We start from the raw sequence: 21398 nt of genomic DNA on the forward strand, positions 1-21398 counted from the left end.
AGGGTAAAGGGATAGAAAATACAGTTTGTCCAGTAAATCATTATGCCTATGGCATGATGAACCCATAACGATAGGAATACTATGTTGATTTGTTCAGTGGTGTGATGTCCACCCTGTTACCTCTGTGTGTTTATATATATATATATATATATATATATATATATATATATATATATAAATAAATAAAATAAGTACCACAAACGATATGCATTATCTTTCTGGTTGGAATGAAATATTACAATTAAAAAAATGTTAAATGGTGCCAAAATTTTATTTAAATGTCTTTTTATTCTAAAATAAATTTGCTGATATAACACTGTTTATTAAAATACAACAACCTTTTTCATGATAGTTACTGATTATGAACACTTGAAATTTGCAGGGTAAAGAGAGGGACATTTTAGCTCTTAGGAAATGTAAATATTACCATAAGTGCATTCAAAACACTTGGTAATTGAGATGAGATTGTCCTGTAACAGGGTGGACATTTAGCCCTTGCACGTGTGAAAAATTTCGTTAAAAAATATCAATAAAATCCTGAGCTGGACCATTATATGTTTCTTATAGTTTAACATGTCGTTCTTCAGATAAAACTATTTACATCTGGGAAACTGAAACAATTTTTGACAAAGTTACCAAGCTGAAAAGGCACCGAATAGAGGGAGTGACCCTTCTCTGGATTGAATAATTTTTGGATCAAGGTTTTATTTCAGGCTACAACTTCCTCTTCCTTCCGTAAATTATTAAATTGATTGTATTTGGTCTGCAAACTTTCTTTTTATTGCTTTGAAGATTTAACCCTAAATTTGACTCTTTGCGTGCCGGTTTCTCTGCAGCAGCGGGAGGAGCATGTACAAAACCGCAGTGTAACCTGATCCATGTACCTTACACATCGCAAATGACCAAACCCACACCCACACACACACACACACACACACCACCTGTCAGGAGACTCATCCGGCATAACCACAGACGCTTGAGCTGGAGGACACACACAGTCTGAGGAAAGTTTGCCTGCAACACAACAAGTAACGTTAGGCCCATCAGGACCCGCTCTGCTCTGAGACCAGCTGCAAGGTAAGACCAACATTCTTGTTACAGTCAACCCGGCTGCTTTCCCATCTTCAGCGTTTTCCAAAACGTCCATCAGTTAATATACTCATACTTTGGTTATTGTTGCAAATCAATCAATGTGAAACTGGCGCGAACGGCCAGCACTGGTGGTTTAGTTCACTGCAGCGCTCTCCGTTATCAGGGCAGGAAAACGTGGGACGGGGCACACGGGGTCTCCCGCCTTGTAATGCGGTCTATCCTGCAGGGGAAAAGAGGGGTAGCTACTGACATTAAAATATTTTTTAGCCTGACGCTCGCCTGCAACTTCGTTGTTTAGTGAGCGTTCTGGTTTAGTCGCGTCGAGCGCGTGCAGTATGAATGTGGAGAAATGCTCGTTTAATGGAAACGTTAATTTATTATTTTGACCGTTTTTTTATTCGTCTGCTTTTTTTCTGCCAGTTTATACATTTTTTTATGTAAGTTACTCATTTAAAAAAAATCGTAGCAATATTCTTCTGAACAGTAAAATACCAAATAAATTAAATCAACTAGAAATTAATTTTAATCCCATTTTAATACAAATAATGAACAGAAAACATTAGAAAATATCTTAGGCCACATGTGAAATAATGCAATGATTTTAAATAGTCTGTAGATAAATCTTTTTCTATTTATAAGTAAGCTGGAGTCTCTTCTTCTAGTAAGAGTAACGTTAAACTGATCTAAAAGAGAGAACCGCGTCACCTCATGCCACAAGAGTTGCGATAGCTTGTCTAAATTTATTTATTACAATCAGAATGTGTGTTCAGTTGTCCAAATTTTACAGTGCTGAAAATAATATTCGATTCGATTAGATTAGATTCAACTTTATTGTCATTGCAAGGCAACGAAATGCAGTTAGCATCTAACCAGAAGTGACCAGTAACCAGTAAGTACAGGATATACAGTGTCTACAATGTTACAAATGTACAATACATATACAGACAAGGCAGTACTATGGACATAATTTACAGATTTTAAATACTATCGGCGTGATATACAGATAGGTGTACTATGAACATACTATACAGATGGTTTATGTAATAAGTGTATACACTATAAGCAGAAACTATGAACATCATTTACACTTGTCCAATGGATAAAAAAGTGCATAGAAAAATATTCCAATGTGCAAATGGATCATTTAGTATTCTGGATATAATAATATTAGATTAGATTAAGATTAGATTATATTACTAAAATTAGATTAGATTATAATATAATTTTAAATGATTACATATGCTGAATTATATTATAAATGTTTTATTGTTTTTATTGCAATCATGGAAAACCTTGTTCCATCATCACTCACTAACACATGCCACACCATGAGCTGTATTTATATGTAAACAATTCAAAGGTGCTGCCACTAGGAGACGTTTTCTGTTGAATGGGGCCAGTAGGGGGTCTTTATTTACTACAGTCACTGTATGTGAAATGTCCCTTCCTCAGACCAGATGCTTTATGCAACAAAGAGATCTTTTAATGCTCCTACTGTTTCAGTAAATCCTCTTGTAGCTGCTTGTAAGGAATTTTGTTTTATGATTTTTAACTGTAGAATGTTTCCATATTATATAGCTGTCAAGGACATCATACAAAACTGCTCTGATCTTGGACCGTTTACACTTTTATTTATAGTTTTTTATGCTATATATAGAGATACTACCCTAAAATATTTACACATGTGGGTGTGTGTCTGTCAATGAATCCCAAACTTAGTGTTGTTGACCCTTATAATATTATGGAAATACTTTTTTTTGTGATGGCGCAATGTGAAGTCGAACATAACACCTAGAATTGTAAATCAGAAAAAAAAAGAATTTTATTTCATGCGATTTACTGTATCATAATAAAAATAGCAGGATACAGTAGGAAGTTCATCCTGCAGGTCTTTGTTGTGTTATTTTGCATGTTTCTTATAATTGGGTCACATGCATCTAATCTACATCCTTAATGCATAACATGCTACCTGACACCCCACATAAGAGACATGCTAAAACAAGCCTCAACACATCTCTGAGTGGTGGCCTAGTGGTTTAGAACCTGGGCTGCTGTCATAAAAGTTGCAGGTTGAGTCCCAGAGATGTAATTAAAAATGAATGTGAATGATTAACTCGCCATCAGCCAATTAGAATGTCTGTCAGGAAGCATGTGTAACTTTAGATCCATTAGAGGCATTAAAATGCATAAGAAATGGTTGTAAACTAACCATTAGATTGTCAACATTTATGTCAATGTTGATGTTAGACTGATATATCTGTGGAAAAGGCATTCATCTGAAATAGATTAAAATTCTCAGAGGCACCCCTTTGACGCAAATACAGTGTCTAAATTGCAAGAAATGATACCGCAGTTTCAAGATCTGAACCACAAATACAATAAATAAAATTGCATTTACGCAAATGAATGTTTTGTATAAAGCATTGCAATAAGGTGATCAGATGTTGTTATTGCTGAGGAGGGACCAGGAACAAATAACATTCATTATTTCTTCATTTATGTGAGCTTGTGCTGACAGACACTGGCACACATTCAAGCACTGTTCCTCTATATCAGATTTAGTAATTTGGTTTTGGGTGTTGCACAATAGAGGGGCTCTTATTTTTGAGACCCCCAGGCAGTCAAAATTAGTACCATCATCCAATTTTTGATTAATCATAAATAGTGCATGCATTAATTTCCTTAAAATTTACAAGGTACAATGAATTAGCCATTTATTTTTTATTTTTTTAAATAATTCACTTTGCCATTTATGTAATTACTAAACGATTTCACTTAAACCTTCATTTATTCCATAAACCATTTTGATTTTGTCATTGTTAAATCTAGTCATTAACATGACTGAAAAGTAAACATAGCCGAATAAGAGAAAGTTTGACAAAAAAAAATGTCATAACGGCTGGTATTTGTGCTATGATTATTAGCGCAAAAGTCTAATTATTTAATGCAATTTTTTTATTTTTGTGTCTGTCCTCTTCGACCTATGATTTAAAGTACCTTGCATGTCTCTTTAGTGAGAAGGTCGATACAGTGTCACCGATGGAAAACTGGCTTTGCTCCCAATGACAGAAAGCTGAGACTGTGTCCACTTTGGCTACCCTCCTGTCTCATGTGTATCGTCCTTTTGAAATTATCGTGCATCTTTAACTGGAGGAAGACACACTGATTTAATTGTTTTAAACCGTTGAGTAAAGCTTCTTCATGTTGCCAGTATAAACAACTAAGGCATAAAACGTTAAGATATACTTCCTGGTCAGGTATAAACTGGGTCCTGCAAACCTACTTGCATCCATTTAAAAAGCATGTTTTCTTATAATATTGAGTTACTCAGGTGAAAGAGTCTTGTGGTATCTTGACACGCTTGTGGATATGTTCATAACTGAACTTGTTTTCGTTTTCTTCGAGAGGTCAGATAGATGGAGTATTGTCAGACCGTCAGCTGGCTGCAAGCATGTCCTAAATGAGGTTTTAGACATTCCTGCCAAAAACCAAAACTTAAGAATGTTTGTCACATACATTCCAACATGAAATCACAGTCACAAGTTTCTAGGCAAAGGGTAGTCGGATGGTGCCAGGTACATTGTGCCCACTCTAAACACATTCATATGATTGGATAGATGTTGGCAAAAACACGTCAACAAAACATGACTCTGTTTTTTAGATCGAAACTGTGCCCTTGACCCTGTTTCCTATCACGTTGTTTCTAGAAAGGACTCGTGGTTGTTATGATACACTAAACGTTTGTGACATCAGTATTCAAGGCCATATTGATGTTAGTGTAGGATCCTGTAGATAATACAGTAATCTAGTTTAAGATTTTCTGTTCACGCACTGATGAGACTTTTAACTTGAGACTTGAATTACTGATGTGGTTAAAAACGAACTAAAAACACACAAGCGTCCCAAGGCCAAAATTTCACAGCTCTGCGCTGCACGTTGAACACCATAATAGAAAGTTGTCTACTGATTGGTGCCCAGGCAACACACCCCTGCTCAACCCACCTGCTTAATTTAACCCGATAAATTGCATGTGCGTGTCTATGATCACCTCGCCGGTTCTGACTGACCTGGAATGTCAATCGATGGCACCGTTAACCTTACCCAACCCTGCTGTGAGATGAAGCTTTCAGGATTTATTTTAGATATGATTTTCCATTCTGTTTGCTGCAGACTGTGTGCTGCAAACACACATGACTGTCATGTGGATGATGCAGTTCAAGAAGAAAAGTATCACTTAAATTATAATGTTAATGGGGATCTTGGTTGTGTTTTATTCAAATTAGAATTTTGTCTCAGATGTTTCTCTTGAAATCAATGGCAGAAATAAAAGATTAAGAATTTGTTAAGTAAAATGAAAGGAATACTCCCCCCCCCCCCCCCCCCAAAATTAAAATTTTGTCATTAATCACTTACCCCCATGTCGTTCCAAACCTGTAAAAACTTTGTTTGTCTTTGGAACACAATTTAAGATATTTTGGATGAAAACCAGGATGCCTGAGACTGTCCCATTGACTGCCAAGTAAATTACACTGTAAAGGTCCAGAAAAGTATGAAAGACATCGTCAGAATAGTCCATCTCCCATCAGTGATTCAACCGTAATGTTATAAAACGATAAGATTAAAGCTTTTACGGGTTTGGAACAACATGCTAAGTGATTGACAAAAATGTCATTTTTTGGCGTTGAGTAACCCTTTAAGAATTAGTTTCCTTGGATAATTAAAGGGTTAGTTAGTTACTCAAAAATGGAAATTCTGTCATACTCGCATACCTTCGTTCATCTTCGGAACACAAATTAAGATTTTTTTTATGAAATCTTAGAGCCATTTTGTTACCATCTTCTGCCATTTTGGATTGTACCCCAGAACGTAATCAGCGTTGTTTATGTTCAACATATGCGCATTTTCTACTGAATGTAAACAAAAATAATTTTTGTAGCTTCATAAAATGATGGTTGAACACCTGATGTCACATGGACTATTTTACTGATGTCCTTGCTGTATATGTTTCTGATAGTAATAGTATCCTTGCTGTCTATGGATGGATCAGAGAGCTCTAAGAATCTATAAAAAATATCTTTATTTGTGTTTCGAAGATAAACAAAGGTTTTAGGGGTTTGGAATGATAACTGTAATCTGTAACATAAATTGTTTATAGTTGTGGTGTTCAAATCGTATAAATCTCTTCCAAAATACCTTCATAGCATTTGTGGTCTTTCAGCATTCCTACAGCATGGCATAGAGGCAGACCTTTCAACATGTCTGATGTCACACCAGTAGAGCAGTTTAGACCAGCTCACTCAGGGAATGCTGGGATATCTGAATGAGGCAACTGGACAACATACCCTCAGGAACAGCGTGTGCTTGGGCTTGGGCACTGATTCAAAAAAAAGTGAAAGTGTATCTTTACAAAACTTGATTTGAAATTGATTGAAAGTTTTAACTGCACTGACGATGTTGTAAGTATTAAGTATTATAAGTATTAAGTAAGATAAGTATTAATAATATATAGCCTTAATATATTGGTATTATACAATTAATTGTATCTTGTATTAATTGAGCAAATGCATTATATATATATAGCATAAGCATTATATACAATATTATAATGTTATTAATTCGTCAAGTACTCTAAGTATATATTTTAAATACTTTCTCCTAAATATTGTATTCATATTTATATTTTATCCTTATATACATTTTTAGTTTTACATATAACAATTAAAACACACACAGACGTGTATAGAAATATTTATGTATATATTTTCATGTTTAAACAAATTCATGAGTTCATTTACAGTCTGAGGCTTCTTTTGCAGCACATGCTCATACCAGTTGCTAAAACCTGATCAGAAAATAATTGTGCACATTTAAGAAGAAAGAAAAGAAAAAAATTGACAAGTTTGACTGATTCTGTCTCGTGCACAGCTTTAAGTCTGAACTCTGGTTGTCTTTTCTCAGTTACACTACTAATCTCATTTTAATGAACTTCCGTTGTTTAGATGTGAGAAATCTGGCTAAAGTTTGTGCTTGCTGTTTCAGCAACAGGTTTGTTCCAGTCAGGCCCTCATGCCATGCTTGCGTGATTTAAATGACAACAGTTAAAGGTGCAGTACTGCTCGAGTGACTCTGCTAACCTGGTTCCCCGTTTCTGAGATCCAAGACATCCGATAGCCCCTGAAGCACCCTGGGAGAAAAAGAAAAGGTCGCCACCTCTACGTCTGTGGAACTTTCCATTTCAGTGTGGCATGACAGGAAGTGACTTCTTATGTCCCCTTTGCTGTTTAGCTCCAATTTAAAGAAAGAAAACTAGGTCATGCTTCACAGTAGATTAATTTAAAGACTCATACTCTGTGTTGAGGAACATACTTTGAAACCGGAGCCTCTCAAGATAAAAGTTACACATAATTACAAGTAGATAAATTACAGTCAAGCTACTATTTAAAGAAAAAGTGATTAGCAACGCGACGTGTTTCTAAGAATACCTAGCTGACTATATTTGGTAACTATAAGCTATTTTATTTTGTTTTATTCTCAGTAATAAATATTTTAGCAAAAATAATCTCAATTACCCTGTTAAAAATGGCTTAAATCAGCCTTAACTGGTTTTCTAGTTTTAACCCCACACTTGAGGCAGGTCTATTATACTGGTTTAGGCTGACTGACCAGCTGGTTAACCAGCTTAAACCAGCTACAACCTTAAGCGGAGCAGCTTTTGAACAGTTTCACTACAGTCATTCATGCATCCCAATGCTAGGTATAAGAGATGAGTTATTGATTTTCATTGGTCCATTGCAATAAAATATCTAAAAAACTGCGTTTTTCAGCTATAAACACATTAGCTTGGAAAAAGGTGGCTTCTTTCATGTTGCTGAAAAAAATTAATAGTGTGACGACTTTTAGTTCTTTACTCTCTAAAGGTTTTTTATTTTTTTAATTCTTTTATGACTGTTGTTTGTGAGAAAATGATCAAATTTACTGCTTCACATTTATAGTGTGATAGTTGCTTCGTGCACAGAGAGGTTCATTTACATTCACTTGCAAATCTCAGAACAGGCTGTTCTCACAGAGCTTACAAACACAGATCCTAGTTGTTCTTTTGCAATTACATGTATTTTTGCCATTAAGTTCCACTCTTGGTTACGTAACACATGTCAGTTTGTGTGAGTATGATAGATTATGCCCCGGGGGGCCTCTCCAGCTCTGCCACCAGTCACATTTTATGGATTTCTCTCTATGTTACTCAACACTTGGGAAAAGAGTGCAGGACTTAAACTGGAGACAGCGCAGCTGTATGAACTTATTGTCTGGAAAGCTGCCGCCCATTTGTACGTATAGTACAGTACATTTTGACACTTGGCCTTTGGGAATCGCAATGTGCTTTTCATTCAGGAAGTTTGGTTATGGTTTAAAAGTTCTCTTGTAGGAGTTCTCTTGCAGTGTCATCAGATATGTACTGGGTTTGTTTTTATTGTTTGGCATGAAGTTTAAGTGAAAATGGGTCAGTGCTCTGCACGTTTTTATGTCTGTAAATCACAGGACAGCTATATTCTCATCACATGTGCTGGTTCGTGTTCTGGAACTTTAAAAAAGGAGATGTTTGCAGTTTTTAAACACACATATTTGGTGGAAAATATCTGGAAAATACCCAGTTACTTTGGTTAATCTGGGAAGGGGTAACCACATTAACCACCACACATGATTGCTGTACGTAGCATTTTTGTTCATATCTGGAAATAAAGTGTAGTAATAAAGTAAAACATGATTTCTTGAGAAAATAGAAAGTCAAATTTATTCACTCTATATCCCTATGACCTTTCTTTTAAGAAGCAAAAGTAAATTTTGAAGAATGTACACACTGCTTTGTTACATTTTTTAGGTGAACAATATTTTCAATTAAAAACTTTCTCTGGTGCCGCCTGGGCTTGGGCCCGTCATTGCTTTTTTTTCTTTTTTTTTGGTTTGGTTTCCAACTACATTTAATCATTATTTGGCTGTACTTTTTGGTTTTATTATACTTTTAATGATAGCAGTTTATCAATATTATTAAAATGTGACATTTTACCCATGTAAAAAATACCAATATGGTTGTCATCATTTGACATCATACATTTGACAAACTACCATTGCCACTTTCTCAAGTTAATTTATTTATTTTTTCCTGAAGGTAAACAACACATCTGAACAAGATTCCAAGCATTGTGAATCATCTGCATTGGTGGGTGAAGCAGAAACATTAAAAAACGAGGCACAAAAAGAAGCTGTCGTCATATCAAATCAATGATGGTTTTGAAAAAGCTTCTGCGTTTCGGGAAACAGCTGCTGAGAGTGAAGGTTGTCAACTGCAACTCGGAGGAGTCGCGACTCTCCCGATGTCTGAACACCTTTGACCTGGTGGCTCTTGGTGTGGGCAGCACCTTGGGAGCTGGGGTGTATGTCCTCGCTGGAGCCGTGGCCCGAGAAAACGCAGGACCGGCCATCGTGCTGTCGTTCCTCATCGCAGCCCTGGCCTCAGTGCTCGCGGGCCTCTGTTATGCAGAGTTTGGGGCAAGAGTGCCAAAAACGGGCTCAGCGTACCTGTACAGCTATGTGACTGTAGGGGAGCTATGGGCCTTTATAACTGGCTGGAACCTTATACTTTCATACGTTATAGGTGAGTTAACGCAGAAAATTACATGGGATGGTTCACCCAAAAATGAAAACTGTCATCATTTACTCACACTCAAGTGTTTCCAAACCTGTATGACTTACTGTCTTCTATTAAACACGAAATAAGATATTTTGGGGAAATGGGTAACCAAGCATTAGATGGGACCCCATAGTGTAGATTTTCCCATTTCCTTATGTTTTTCTTTCCTTGTTATATAATGATCCTCAATATGGAAAACCTTTTCAGGTACATCAAGTGTTGCCAGAGCTTGGAGTGCCACATTTGATGAGCTGATTGGAAAACAAATTGAACATTTTTGTCGACAATACATGTCTATGAATGCTCCGGGCATTCTGGCGGAGTACCCAGATATGTTTTCTGTATTCATCATCCTCACTCTCACAGGTAAAACTATAGTTACATAGGGAGCCGTGACTGACCAATTAAAATTGAGAGCCCTAGAGTGTCGCACAGTGTTATGAATATAAATTTAAATATTTATTTCTAAACCGTGATTGTAAAACACACTCATTCATTCTGAAAATGCAAGCTGTTGAATGTAAATATTTAGTGGATGTCTGTGTTGACTTTGTTCTGTAGTGTTTTGAACTACGTTTTGTTTGCTATAGGCCTTCTGGCCTTCGGGGTGAAGGAGTCAGCCATGGTCACCAAAGTGTTCACCTGCATCAACATCTTGGTGCTGTTGTTCATGGTTGTATCTGGACTGGTCAAAGGTACACTGAAGAACTGGCACCTGGACCCTGATGAGATTCTTAATGGAACCAATTCCACCATTAAGTGAGTCATGTTTTACTACATTTGGAAATGTATCTTGGTATATGTTTTCAAGTATGCCACAACATTGTATGCCACTGAAAAGTTTGGGGTTAGTAAGATTTTTACTTTTTTAACAAGTCTCTTATGCTCACCAGCCAATCTCTAGTCTTAAGTGTGACATCACATTTAAAACAGTTTCTCATTTGAGTTTACATTTTTTCAGGATCCTTTGATGAATAAAACAGCATTTATTTGAAATAGAGATCTTTTACATTATAAACATCTTTAACATCACTTTTGATCAATTTAATGGGTCCTTGCTGAACACAATTATTATTATTATTTTAAAAAGAAACCTTACTTGCTGCAAACTTTTAAATAGACTTTATATATTGACTTTTTTTTTCTTCAAAAGTTTCCATTAGAAAACAAGTTATATATATAAGCTTTTTCAGTGTTACCTCACAAAACTGAGACAGAAAAATAATAATAATGATAGTAGGCTTCGGTATATTTTATACTTTTGCTGTTTGGCATGTTTAACATTACTCTCTTTGAGCAGTGCCACACAGCCCCTGCCAACAGAAGAGATTCTGGGTGAAGGTGGGTTCATGCCTTTCGGCTTCACAGGGGTCTTATCAGGGGCCGCTACCTGCTTTTACGCCTTTGTTGGGTTCGACTGTATCGCAACTACAGGTAACTAAAGACTCTAAAGTGCTCTTAAATCTCATGTTTAATCTATAGGAAGCACAAAATAAAGCTCAAATATATGATGCATGTCCACAAACATGAGGTTAGTGAGAGCAAATTGTGCAAGAAGCCTGTTTTGTATGTGTTAGATTGGTACAACAGTGAGGCTATTATTCTACCTACATATTTGGCTTGCGTTCATGTCGTTATGGTCAAAGTTATTTAGAGTTTCCTTTATGCTTATAATAGTATTGCATGGATATTCTCAGTGGATCTCTGCTTATGGTTTGCCTCTGGCCCCCCTCTTTTATGGCGGCTCACTCCCCCACATTCCCTTGCATTTGATTGGCTAGAGTGTTTCTGGGTTTGTCTAGACTCGTCTCTTGTCTCTCCCTGTAGCTGTGGTTCACATTCAGTAACCCCTCCTCATCCACATGCTGGTCAGGAATGGTAATATAGCCATGTTCCTGTGCTCTCTGGCACTGCTGGCATGAACACACTACTCCTCTGTTTTATGTAGTGTTCTGCACAAGGTCAAACTGCAGGAACTTTTGCCAAAAGCAAACATGCTTGCACTACTCAGTGCAGTAGCTGAGTCATTTTCCTACTCTGAGGCATCATAAAAGGACGGATTTCACATGGAGAGTGCCTTTAACTGATTTAATGGCAAGATTAAATGTACTGTAGTTGAATGAATGTCAATAATATTGTACACTACTGATGGTTGAAACGGTCAAACGGTTGAAGTCGGTTACTGTTCAAACGGTTGTAACACTTTCTGAAATCTTTGAAAAAAAGGCTTGTTCTCACCAAGGCTGCATTTGTCTGATCAAAAACACATTACAAACACAAATATTTTTAGTTTTATTTTATTTTTAAATGTTATTTATTCCTGTGATGGCAAAGCAAAATTATTCCAGTCTTCAGTGTGACATGATTCTTCAGAAATCATTCTAATATGCTGATTTGATGCAAAACATATGTCTTATTATCATAAGTGTTCAAATTTTGAAGAGTATTGCAGTTGAGTATTGAACAGTACTGAACAAATTGAAACTTTAATATTTAATGTGGAAACTGTTTTTCTGGATGTCTTTTGAATAAATAGTTCAAAAGAACAGCATTTTTGCAACAGCAATCTTTTGTAACTATATAAATGTCTTTACTATCACTTTTGATCAGTTTAATTCATTCTTGATGAAGGAACATTTAATATCGCAACAAAACAAATATTTTTCATGATCCTTTAAGCATGTTGCTTTTTTTTTTTTTTTTGCAAAAAATACAAATTATTTTGTGCATGTTCATATTCTGAATTTTAGGGAAACCTATCTCAGATTTTGATGATGATAATATTCTGATGAAAAATATATATAATTGTGACTATATTCCTTGTAATGACAATTTTATTTTAAGATCTATATATCAATATTTTGTTGCTTTTTCTAAAACTATCTTACAATAACTTTTTTTATTTTTTTATTTTATCTTACTTGGAAACATCCATAGTATTCTTAGAGTCACTAATTAAAAGACAACCAACAATCGGTTTTCTATTTCAAACAAAAAGGATCAGTCATGTCATGGGATCGGATGGGACAAAATTAAATACCCACAAATCAATAATGTAAAGAGCTGAAAATAAACTGGTATCTTGTTACATTAATGTTCCTTAGGAAAAAAAAAATGTCTGAGAACTTGTCATTTGATTGTATATGCGTAGGTCTATTTGTGGCCTCTTTTGGTTTGCCAAGGTTATTTATGCTGTGACACAGCAATTGTGCTACCATGTTGAGCTTAGTTTCTTAAGTGGACAATGCAGGTTTGAGTCCAGCCTGCAACCTTTTACCATTTCTGTTTAATGAAAACACAATATCTTGTTTCAAATCACAGGTGAGGAGGTGAAGAACCCCCAGAGAGCCATTCCCATTGGCATCGTCTCCTCCCTCCTTATCTGTTTTGTAGCGTACTTTTGTGTATCGGCCGCCCTCACATTGATGATGCCATATTACATGCTGGATAAGAACAGCCCTCTTCCCGCGGCCTTTAAGTATGTCGGTTGGGAAGGAGCCACGTACGCTGTGGCGGTAGGCTCCCTTTGCGCCCTGTCCACCAGGTAAGCACTGATCCATCCAGTGAGGGATTGTTTTAACACACACTACAGCCCAGTCTAGAGTAAACTGACCCTGCATGGTAGAGCACAAAATTGTACTTGAAATGAATAATTACCCATGTTCCTTGAAATGAATGGATGTAATTACCCGCAAGCCTGGTTGCAGTTTAAAAGACCTCCGTCATTTTGATAGCACAACCTTTTGGAAGTTGACCAACCCAATCTTTCAATTTTACTAAGTGAACTCAGACAACCCTAGGGAGGTTGAGAGAGTGCAATCTGGGACTGGATTGCCTGATAGTGTGTGTGTGTGTATATTTATCTGAGGCAGCTCATATGAGCCCCTTGCTAAAAATACGAAGGGAAATTTGGTGTGCCGAGTTATGAATCCTGTTTCTCAGTTATGCAACACTCAGTTCAGGCCATGAGTGGGAGTAAGGCTCTATGCCGCATTTTTTCTATCCGTAAGTCAGGCAGTAATTAGTCTTATAGTAATGACCTACATGCATACACACCAGATGTTGTTGCTCAGAAATGTTCATGTACTGTGAAGTATGAATTGTGTGTAATCTATCAAATGCAAATTTCTTTTGCATGATCTGTCCAAGTTTTAAACCTCTTATCCTTCTAACAACCCGCCTAACTTCTGAGTCACTAATGATAACGTCGGTAGCTGCAGAGTTTAAAGTAGATTTATTGCCATTTTTCTTTTTGGTTTCCAGTTAGTGCAGTATTTTCAGTATTAAATACTGTTTTGGAATCCATCCAAAGTGAATTGTGTAATTTTTGTCTTCAAATATCTACCTACTTTTGACCATCGGCATAAAGTCTGGTCCACTTTGCAGCTTATTATTGTTGAGAACTGACGCTGATTTAGACACAAACAGATTGTTTGACCCATGTGATATAAATAATATATTTAAGAAAAGCATTATATTTATATATGAAATATTTATTTATAATATAAATTATATATACATATATATTTTTAAAAATATAAATGTATGTGTGTGTGTGTGTGTGTATATATATATATATATATATATATATATATATATATATATATATATATATATATATATATATATATATATATATATATATATATGCGCACAGCACACACTGTTTGGAGAAGGGTCTGGCTGCAGACTTGCACTTGCATTCTCAGACCATTGCTCTTCCGTGACATCACTTGCAGTCTTTATTTTTTTATTTTGTTCTATTTATTGATAACTTTTTGTTTGAATCTCTCAACATTTTACAACAGTAGTCAGGTGGTGAAGACAAGAAAAAACAAACTTAAATTACAATGTCACTTGCAATCGCCACTTGCACTCTCGTCGCGCTACCTGCGACACTTGCAATCAACACAAATCATGCATGTTGCCAATGGAGACAAGACGCTGTGGTGGTGATTAAACGATTAAAAATTATTTAGTACTATAACGTACAGGGTCCTGCAAGAAAAAGACAAGACCGGCAAATCCGTGGCCAGAACATCAGAATATGAACGCTTGCGCAAAGTCTCTCATTAAGCGTTTTCCTCCCGTAGAAAAACATAAACACTTAACATGGCTTAATGTATTAAGATGCTATTAAAATATCAAATTAAATATACAATTCATTATTTTAATGAAAATATATATCGTATTTTCCTCACATACCGCAAAATGTGGCATAATGGACTAAGATGATAAAAACTCTATATGCTTCTCTACATTATTAAAATACATAACTTATATGTACAGGCAAGCACGTGAGCCAAGAATAAACGCAACACGCAAAGTTTCACGTTAAGCATTTTTCCATATAGAATAAACTGTCTACAACTCGTTTATACCACTGTCTTTGTCCATTAAGCTACATTATGTGTTTTATTTATAATGATTTTCTATAGGAGGAAAACGTTTAATGTACAATTTAACGCACTACGTTATGTACTCGTCTGCTTGCCTGAGCTGCCGTATGGAGTTGATCCTTTTAAAATGACGTCACAGGTAGCGGAGAGTGCAAGTGGCGATTACAAGTGAAATTGTAATTTAGTTTCTTTTTTCTTGTCTTCACCACCTGGCTACTGTTGTAAAATGTTGAGAGATTCAAACAAAAAGTTATCAATAAATAGAAAAAAATAAAAAAATATACACTGCAAGTGACGTCGCTAGCGGAAGCACAAGTGTCTGAGAGTGCAAGTCTGAGAGTGCAAGCGCAAGTCTGCAGCCAGAACCTTCTCATTGTTTGACAACCCTACAATAAATACATTTTAAAAACGTGAAATACAAAGATCTTCTAATAGATCTCTGGTTTACATGCTACTAAACGCTGCAAATAAAAATTGTAGTCATAGCATTTTGTTTTGTCATATTTAATAATTTTGAGAGTTTAATAATCATTTAAATAATAAACATTTATTTATAACCTTTTAATTATCTTTGTACTTCTATGAGAATAGGGAAGGCCATACCACAACTATAACGTTAATGACACAGAGGAACAATAGTTTAGGAAACACTTTGAAAAAGTTTTTTTTTTTCAGCTGATGAACGATAAAAATATTAACAGCCAATCAGAATCCACTCAACTTAAAAGCACTCTTTTAGAGCGACACACAACAAAACTGTAGCGCGCACTTATAATAAACGGAATGTTATTGTGCTTTGGTTTGTACACTAGTATAGTTATCATTATAGTCGTTTTTATAGTTGTCGATTTTGGTGTGAATGAGCCTGAACTGATAAAGCCCTGTTTACCTAAATCCCAGACGTTGTGTAACACCAGCCTATTAAATTAGAAGTGTTTTGAAGTATTTGTAGGCTGATTTCCCTGAAGAGCAAACGCTGTGGCTTTGTGGAACTTTCAAAACATTTCTCTGTTTGTTTATGTGGTCACCTGAGGTGGAAGGGGTGGTAGATGCATATGGAAACAATCATTATTTTTGCAATGCCACTTGTTACCACAAGTACTCTACTTTGGAAATTACATGCTTCACCTTTAAAATCATCCTTTGAATAATTAAAAATGAATGCCATGAGATTGATCCTTATGCTCTTGCAATTAATCTTTCTTTTTCTCTGGATGGTCTAATATCACTTCTGATTGGTGGGGGTGGTGCCCTGTTTGTGGCATGTTTCTCTCTTATAATAACACCACAGCAGTGTATGAATGCACTATGTCTGTGTCTCTTTTTTGCATGGCATGGTTTGTTTTCTCCATCTCTCGCGGCAGCCTGCTTGGTGCCATGTTCCCCATGCCCCGTGTCATCTGGGCCATGGCTGACGATGGCCTGCTCTTCAAATTCATGACTGGGATCAACAAGAGAACAAAAACTCCCATTCACGCCACTATAACAGCAGGCTTTGTCGCAGGTGAGCGAATTTTAATGCTACTAATCTACTGACGTCGCGTTACGTTGGAAGTATCGCGCATCCGTACACCGAGCATGTTGCATGGATTTACGTTTTCGCAGCACTGAACCTATAGCTGGAAAGGGCTGAGCAGCACAGCCTTTCTCCGACAGCTACAACGGGATCCGTTTAACTGTTTTCTTCGTAAATAAACTGGATTTATTCCCTTTCTGCCTTTGACGCCACCTCTGGCAGCTGCCCAGTTGGCTTATGTGTTTCTTTTCTGCTCTCTTCTTTTATTTGATCATCCCATTTTAAGTCTCTTGGGGTCCTTGTTTCCCCTCCCACGTATAATCTTTGCCATGGCCCGGGACGGTCTGCTCTTCTCATTTCTGGCACGAGTGAGCGAGAAGAAGACGCCCGTCGTGTCCACTCTTGCCTCGGGGGTCATTGCTGGTAAGAGCAGAGGGCATTGTGGGATTGGAGGGTTCAGCTCCAGTGGCTGCTTTTGTTGCTGTTAGAAACATCAGCCTGTTCATATCTATAGGGATGTAGTTGGAAACTCAATGTTTATGAAACACATAGCAGTTACATGTAATTTGTAGGGCTTTTTTGTTTTCCTTATTCTCCAAATGATTCCAGTAGTTTCTTGAAATAGAAACTTGTAAAACTGACTTTACTGTGTTGGAATTATTTGTTTTATTGTGCAAACATGACGTGATACCATGACGTCAGTTTTACCATACTAAAGAGTTTGTTGACATTGTGAATAGTTTTCTGTATTTCTGTTTCATGCATTGAAAGATTGCATATGCTTTTAGCACTTTCCATGAATAGGGTACGTATAACAACACTTTTTTTATGAATTCAATAAAATACACACAAAATATATATATATATATATATATATATATACACACAATATATATATAGATATACACACAATATATATATAGATATATATATATATATATATATATATATATATACACACACAATATATATATATATATATAATAGTAACCTCTAGATAACATGGCATTAGTAACTTTTTTGCTTTTAACCCATGAATCAAATGCTTGCATGCATAAGGGCAGTTTAAATGATCCATTTTCACTCCCTACAATTTATGTGAAAATTATCTATGATGACAGAGACGGATTATTTCAGACATCTTTATTATTGGCAAAAAAAGTATTCTTAGGAATTAAATACAGGTCATTTTGATTTGTTTAAATAGTCTCAGTGTAGTGATATTATTTCCTTTTTTTTTTTTTTGGTTTTTATGGAAAAGGAAGTATAAAAATAACATTGAACACTAAATTAGTTACACTAAAACAACTATTATTATTATTGTTGTTAATTGATAACATTTTTCTAAACCCCACTTTATGCCATAAGGTTAACTGTGGTATTGTTTTATACCCTATTTGTGGAAAGTGCCTTTTTAAATTTTACAAATGTTCATATCTATTTAATATTACAAATGGGCTTTGAAACATGTCGATAAAAGTTTTGTAACAACTGATAATCCATGAATATAGTATCTTTTGATTGCAAAAAAAAAAAAAGTTGTTGAAAAAATCATTGTTCAATGTTAACTGATAAACAAGACACAAAAAGATTCCATAGGAGCATTTTGAGGGAATCATGTTTATGGACCAGTAATGCTGGCCTAAATACTATTACATACAATTTATAGCTTTCAATCCTATCATCCTATCATCAAAAGAGATGACCATAAATCGATCCTTTCCATTCCTATGCAGCAATTATGGCTTTCCTGTTTGACCTGAAGGACTTGGTTGATCTGATGTCTATAGGAACTCTTTTGGCCTACACACTGGTCGCTGCCTGTGTTCTAGTACTAAGGTTGGCAGATGCATGTGAATTTAATGCATTTAATTATTTGTCATTACAATTAGGCTGTATATTTAAAAATGTGACATGGTAATCTACAGGTACCAGCCCGAGCAGTTTTCTCAAACATATCACATGGCCAACACACAGGAAGAGATGGAAATGAGTGAGACCATAAGTACACCCAGCATGGGGATTCTTCCTGGCATAGAAGAGCGTTTCAGCTTCAAAACCCTGATCTTCCCTGACATCACTGAACCCTCCAACCTCTCAGGCTTCGCTGTTAACGTCTGTGTGAGCCTGCTTGGTATGAAACAATGTGATACCAGATTTAGACAGATCCTGTTTTTTTGTGCTTTATTACTTTATTTAGTTGTTCATCTAAACTGCTTCTTTTCCAGGACTGCTGATCTTCAGTTTCAGTCTGATGGCCGTCCTGGGCGGAAGTGCAATGTGGAATATTGTCGCTCTCGGTGTCTTGTTCAGCATGTCTGTCATTGTCACTTTTATCATCTGGAAACAACCACAGAGTAAAACCAAGCTCTCTTTTAAGGTTAGTCCTCATAATGCTAAAGGTTAGTCCTCTATATGCACAAAGGCACAGATCCCTAAATAAGGCCATATCTGCAGATTACATTTTTTTTTGTAGAAGCATTTTTTAAATTTGAACTAGCACTTCATGACTACACCACGTTATGTATGAGAAGCTGCAAAAGAAACAGGCGCAAGTAGAATGCAAAAACTAAACGGCTGATATATTGTGTCACCAAAAATTGAGGTCATGTACATATATTGTGCGATAAGTCTATTTGAAAATCTGGAATCTGAGGGTGCAAAAAAATCTAGTTTTGATATATTTAAGGTAGGATATTTAGGAAGTTTATAAAATGTCTTCATGGAACATGATCTTTAATTAATATCCTAATGATTGTTTGGCATAAAAATCAAGAAAATTGATTACTTTGACCCGTGCAATGTATTTTTGGCTGTTGGGACAAACATATAAATATGCACATAAACTGTATTCTGGGACGATGGAACTGGAAGAGCTAAAATGCTAACCTGCTTCCGTTTTTTTGCCTACAAAATGACATCACAGTTCCACCACTTTATTACCCCCCTCTAAACCCACAGTGTGCTAAGGGGTCTCTGTTGTGAGTCTATGGGCTGAAGAGAGGCAAGCCTCTGCTGTAACTTTACCTGCAGGTGTCGCTGTTGGACAGTGTTTCTTTATTAAAACGAGTGACTTTTATACTTTTAATATCACATTTAGTAATATTTGCGATCTATGTTTGTAATATCGATTATTTTGTCACCCATTTTTTGAGGAGGAAACTGCCTCCCTTGCCTCCTCAGAGGGGAATGCCCCTGCACTCAAGCATATTTTAATAATAGTTGTTTTTTGACAGGTTCCTTTACTTCCATTCATCCCAGTGGTCAGCATGTTTGTCAACGTGTACCTGATGATGCAGCTGGACAGGGGAACCTGGATCCGATTCGCCATCTGGATGTCTATAGGTACAGCACATTCTCCAGCACGAGCCTCAAAAAACCTTTGAAATATGGTCCAGCCACTCGTAAACAAGTTTTGCTACTTGTAAAGATCAAATAAAGGCTTTCAGGAATTTGACAATTACAAATGTCCTCTGGTGGGGCTCCCTAAAAGCACTTGGCACGTATGCGGTCAATAATTGGTTCCATTATCCCTCTGTTTTCTCCAGGACTCGTAATCTACTTTGGCTATGGAATCTGGCACAGCACTGAAGCCACACTGGCCCATTCCAGTATGGACGAGGAACTGAGTGTGTACAAACCCAGCCGCAGCCTAAACAGGGACAGTGTGACCCCGGAAAAGGAGGCTTTCCTCTGTAACGGATCACGGGGTGATGTGGACGGAGATCTCTAATATGGAACAGTGTTACATTATTTACTCAAACTTTACATGATAGCACACCTCCGGGAGGTTGTGAGGAGCACAGGCCGTTGAAATCGAATCAGATGGAGCTCTATGACCCATTTAACAATATCACTTCCTTGTCAAGAAGTCTAAGAGCTTTAAGTGCACACTACATGGGTGGAAGTATTTGAGTATTCTCACAACTCTTTCGTTTCCTACTTTAGAAATCTTGAAGAAACCAAAACAGGCACAGGACCTTTTACTGGGTGGCTGTAGAGTAAAAAAAAAATCAATGTAGGTATCTGTGAGCTGCAGTATTTAAAGTTGACAGCTGCTTTTATCGTATGATCTGACCGAACTTGTGCCTTTTGTCTTACTATTGCAATTGAAACGAAATCAGAGTTGCTTGATCTAAATCTTGGATGTCAGTGTTTAGGGTTTTACTTATCTGAACATGCCTTTACAAAGGAAGAAATCAAATCGTGCTTGGCTTTTCTGCTGAATTTGTAGAAACCTTTTCTGGCTGGTTTGAACTGCCCGGATCTGGAATTTTATAGGTTTTTGCTGGTCTACCTAGATTAGACCTTCAGATAGTACTGCCACCTGGTGGTGTGGGAGGGCAGTCACCGGGGTTAGTTGCTTTTATCTGTCACAGTGCTGGCTACTGTGTCCTTTATGCAGATGGAGTCTGCCTCTTCTTTGCTTCTTAATGTTGCATTAGCAGGCTTTTTTTTTTTTTTTTTTTTTTGGATATTTCGAGAGGAGTTGATAAATAGGGGTATGTTTAGGTCATTTAAAGTGTTCGGACATTAATCATTGTGATACACCATTGTCTTTATGTCAGTAAAAATATTTTACCAATTAAAAATGAGTCTAAAGAGTTTTGAAATCATGTCTAGGTATTCTACCAAAGATTCGAATAATAGAAAAAGAGTAAAAGATCTTCCTTATTTTCACTAAGGCTTCATTTATTTAATATAG

The 21398-nt window shown here is 36.4% G+C and overlaps 1 protein-coding gene across 2 annotated transcripts; it reads left to right on the forward strand.

Moving 5' to 3' along the window:
- Window positions 1-793: 793 nt before the first annotated feature.
- Window positions 794-20858, forward strand: LOC132127584 (high affinity cationic amino acid transporter 1-like). 2 transcript variants are annotated; one of them, XM_059539506.1, is made up of 12 exons: window positions 794-1077; window positions 9257-9742; window positions 9986-10144; window positions 10369-10537; window positions 11079-11212; window positions 13100-13322; window positions 16542-16681; window positions 18430-18532; window positions 18622-18827; window positions 18922-19073; window positions 19930-20038; window positions 20242-20858. In XM_059539506.1, the coding sequence occupies exons 2-12, from the start codon at window positions 9370-9372 to the stop codon at window positions 20424-20426; spliced, it is 1953 nt and encodes a 650-aa protein (XP_059395489.1). In that variant the 5' UTR covers window positions 794-1077; window positions 9257-9369; the 3' UTR covers window positions 20427-20858. The 2 variants fall into 2 exon arrangements, with proteins under 2 accessions (XP_059395489.1, XP_059395490.1); XM_059539507.1 differs by lacking the exon at window positions 16542-16681 and adding an exon at window positions 16980-17116 and having other exon boundaries at window positions 801-1077.
- Window positions 20859-21398: the final 540 nt, after the last annotated feature.

This window comes from Carassius carassius, chromosome 45, assembly GCF_963082965.1.
Source record: "Carassius carassius chromosome 45, fCarCar2.1, whole genome shotgun sequence".
Classification (NCBI taxonomy): Eukaryota; Metazoa; Chordata; class Actinopteri; order Cypriniformes; family Cyprinidae; genus Carassius; species Carassius carassius.

Bases quoted from the DNA above. Each gene is read 5' to 3' on its own strand.
- LOC132127584 (XM_059539506.1), top strand. From the start codon at position 9,370: ATGATGGTTTTGAAAAAGCTTCTGCGTTTCGGGAAACAGCTGCTGAGA. The intron at 10,145-10,368 runs GTAAAACTATAG...TGTTTGCTATAG, and splicing joins CATCATCCTCACTCTCACAG to GCCTTCTGGCCTTCGGGGTG. The intron at 18,828-18,921 runs GTATGAAACAAT...CTTCTTTTCCAG, and splicing joins CGTCTGTGTGAGCCTGCTTG to GACTGCTGATCTTCAGTTTC.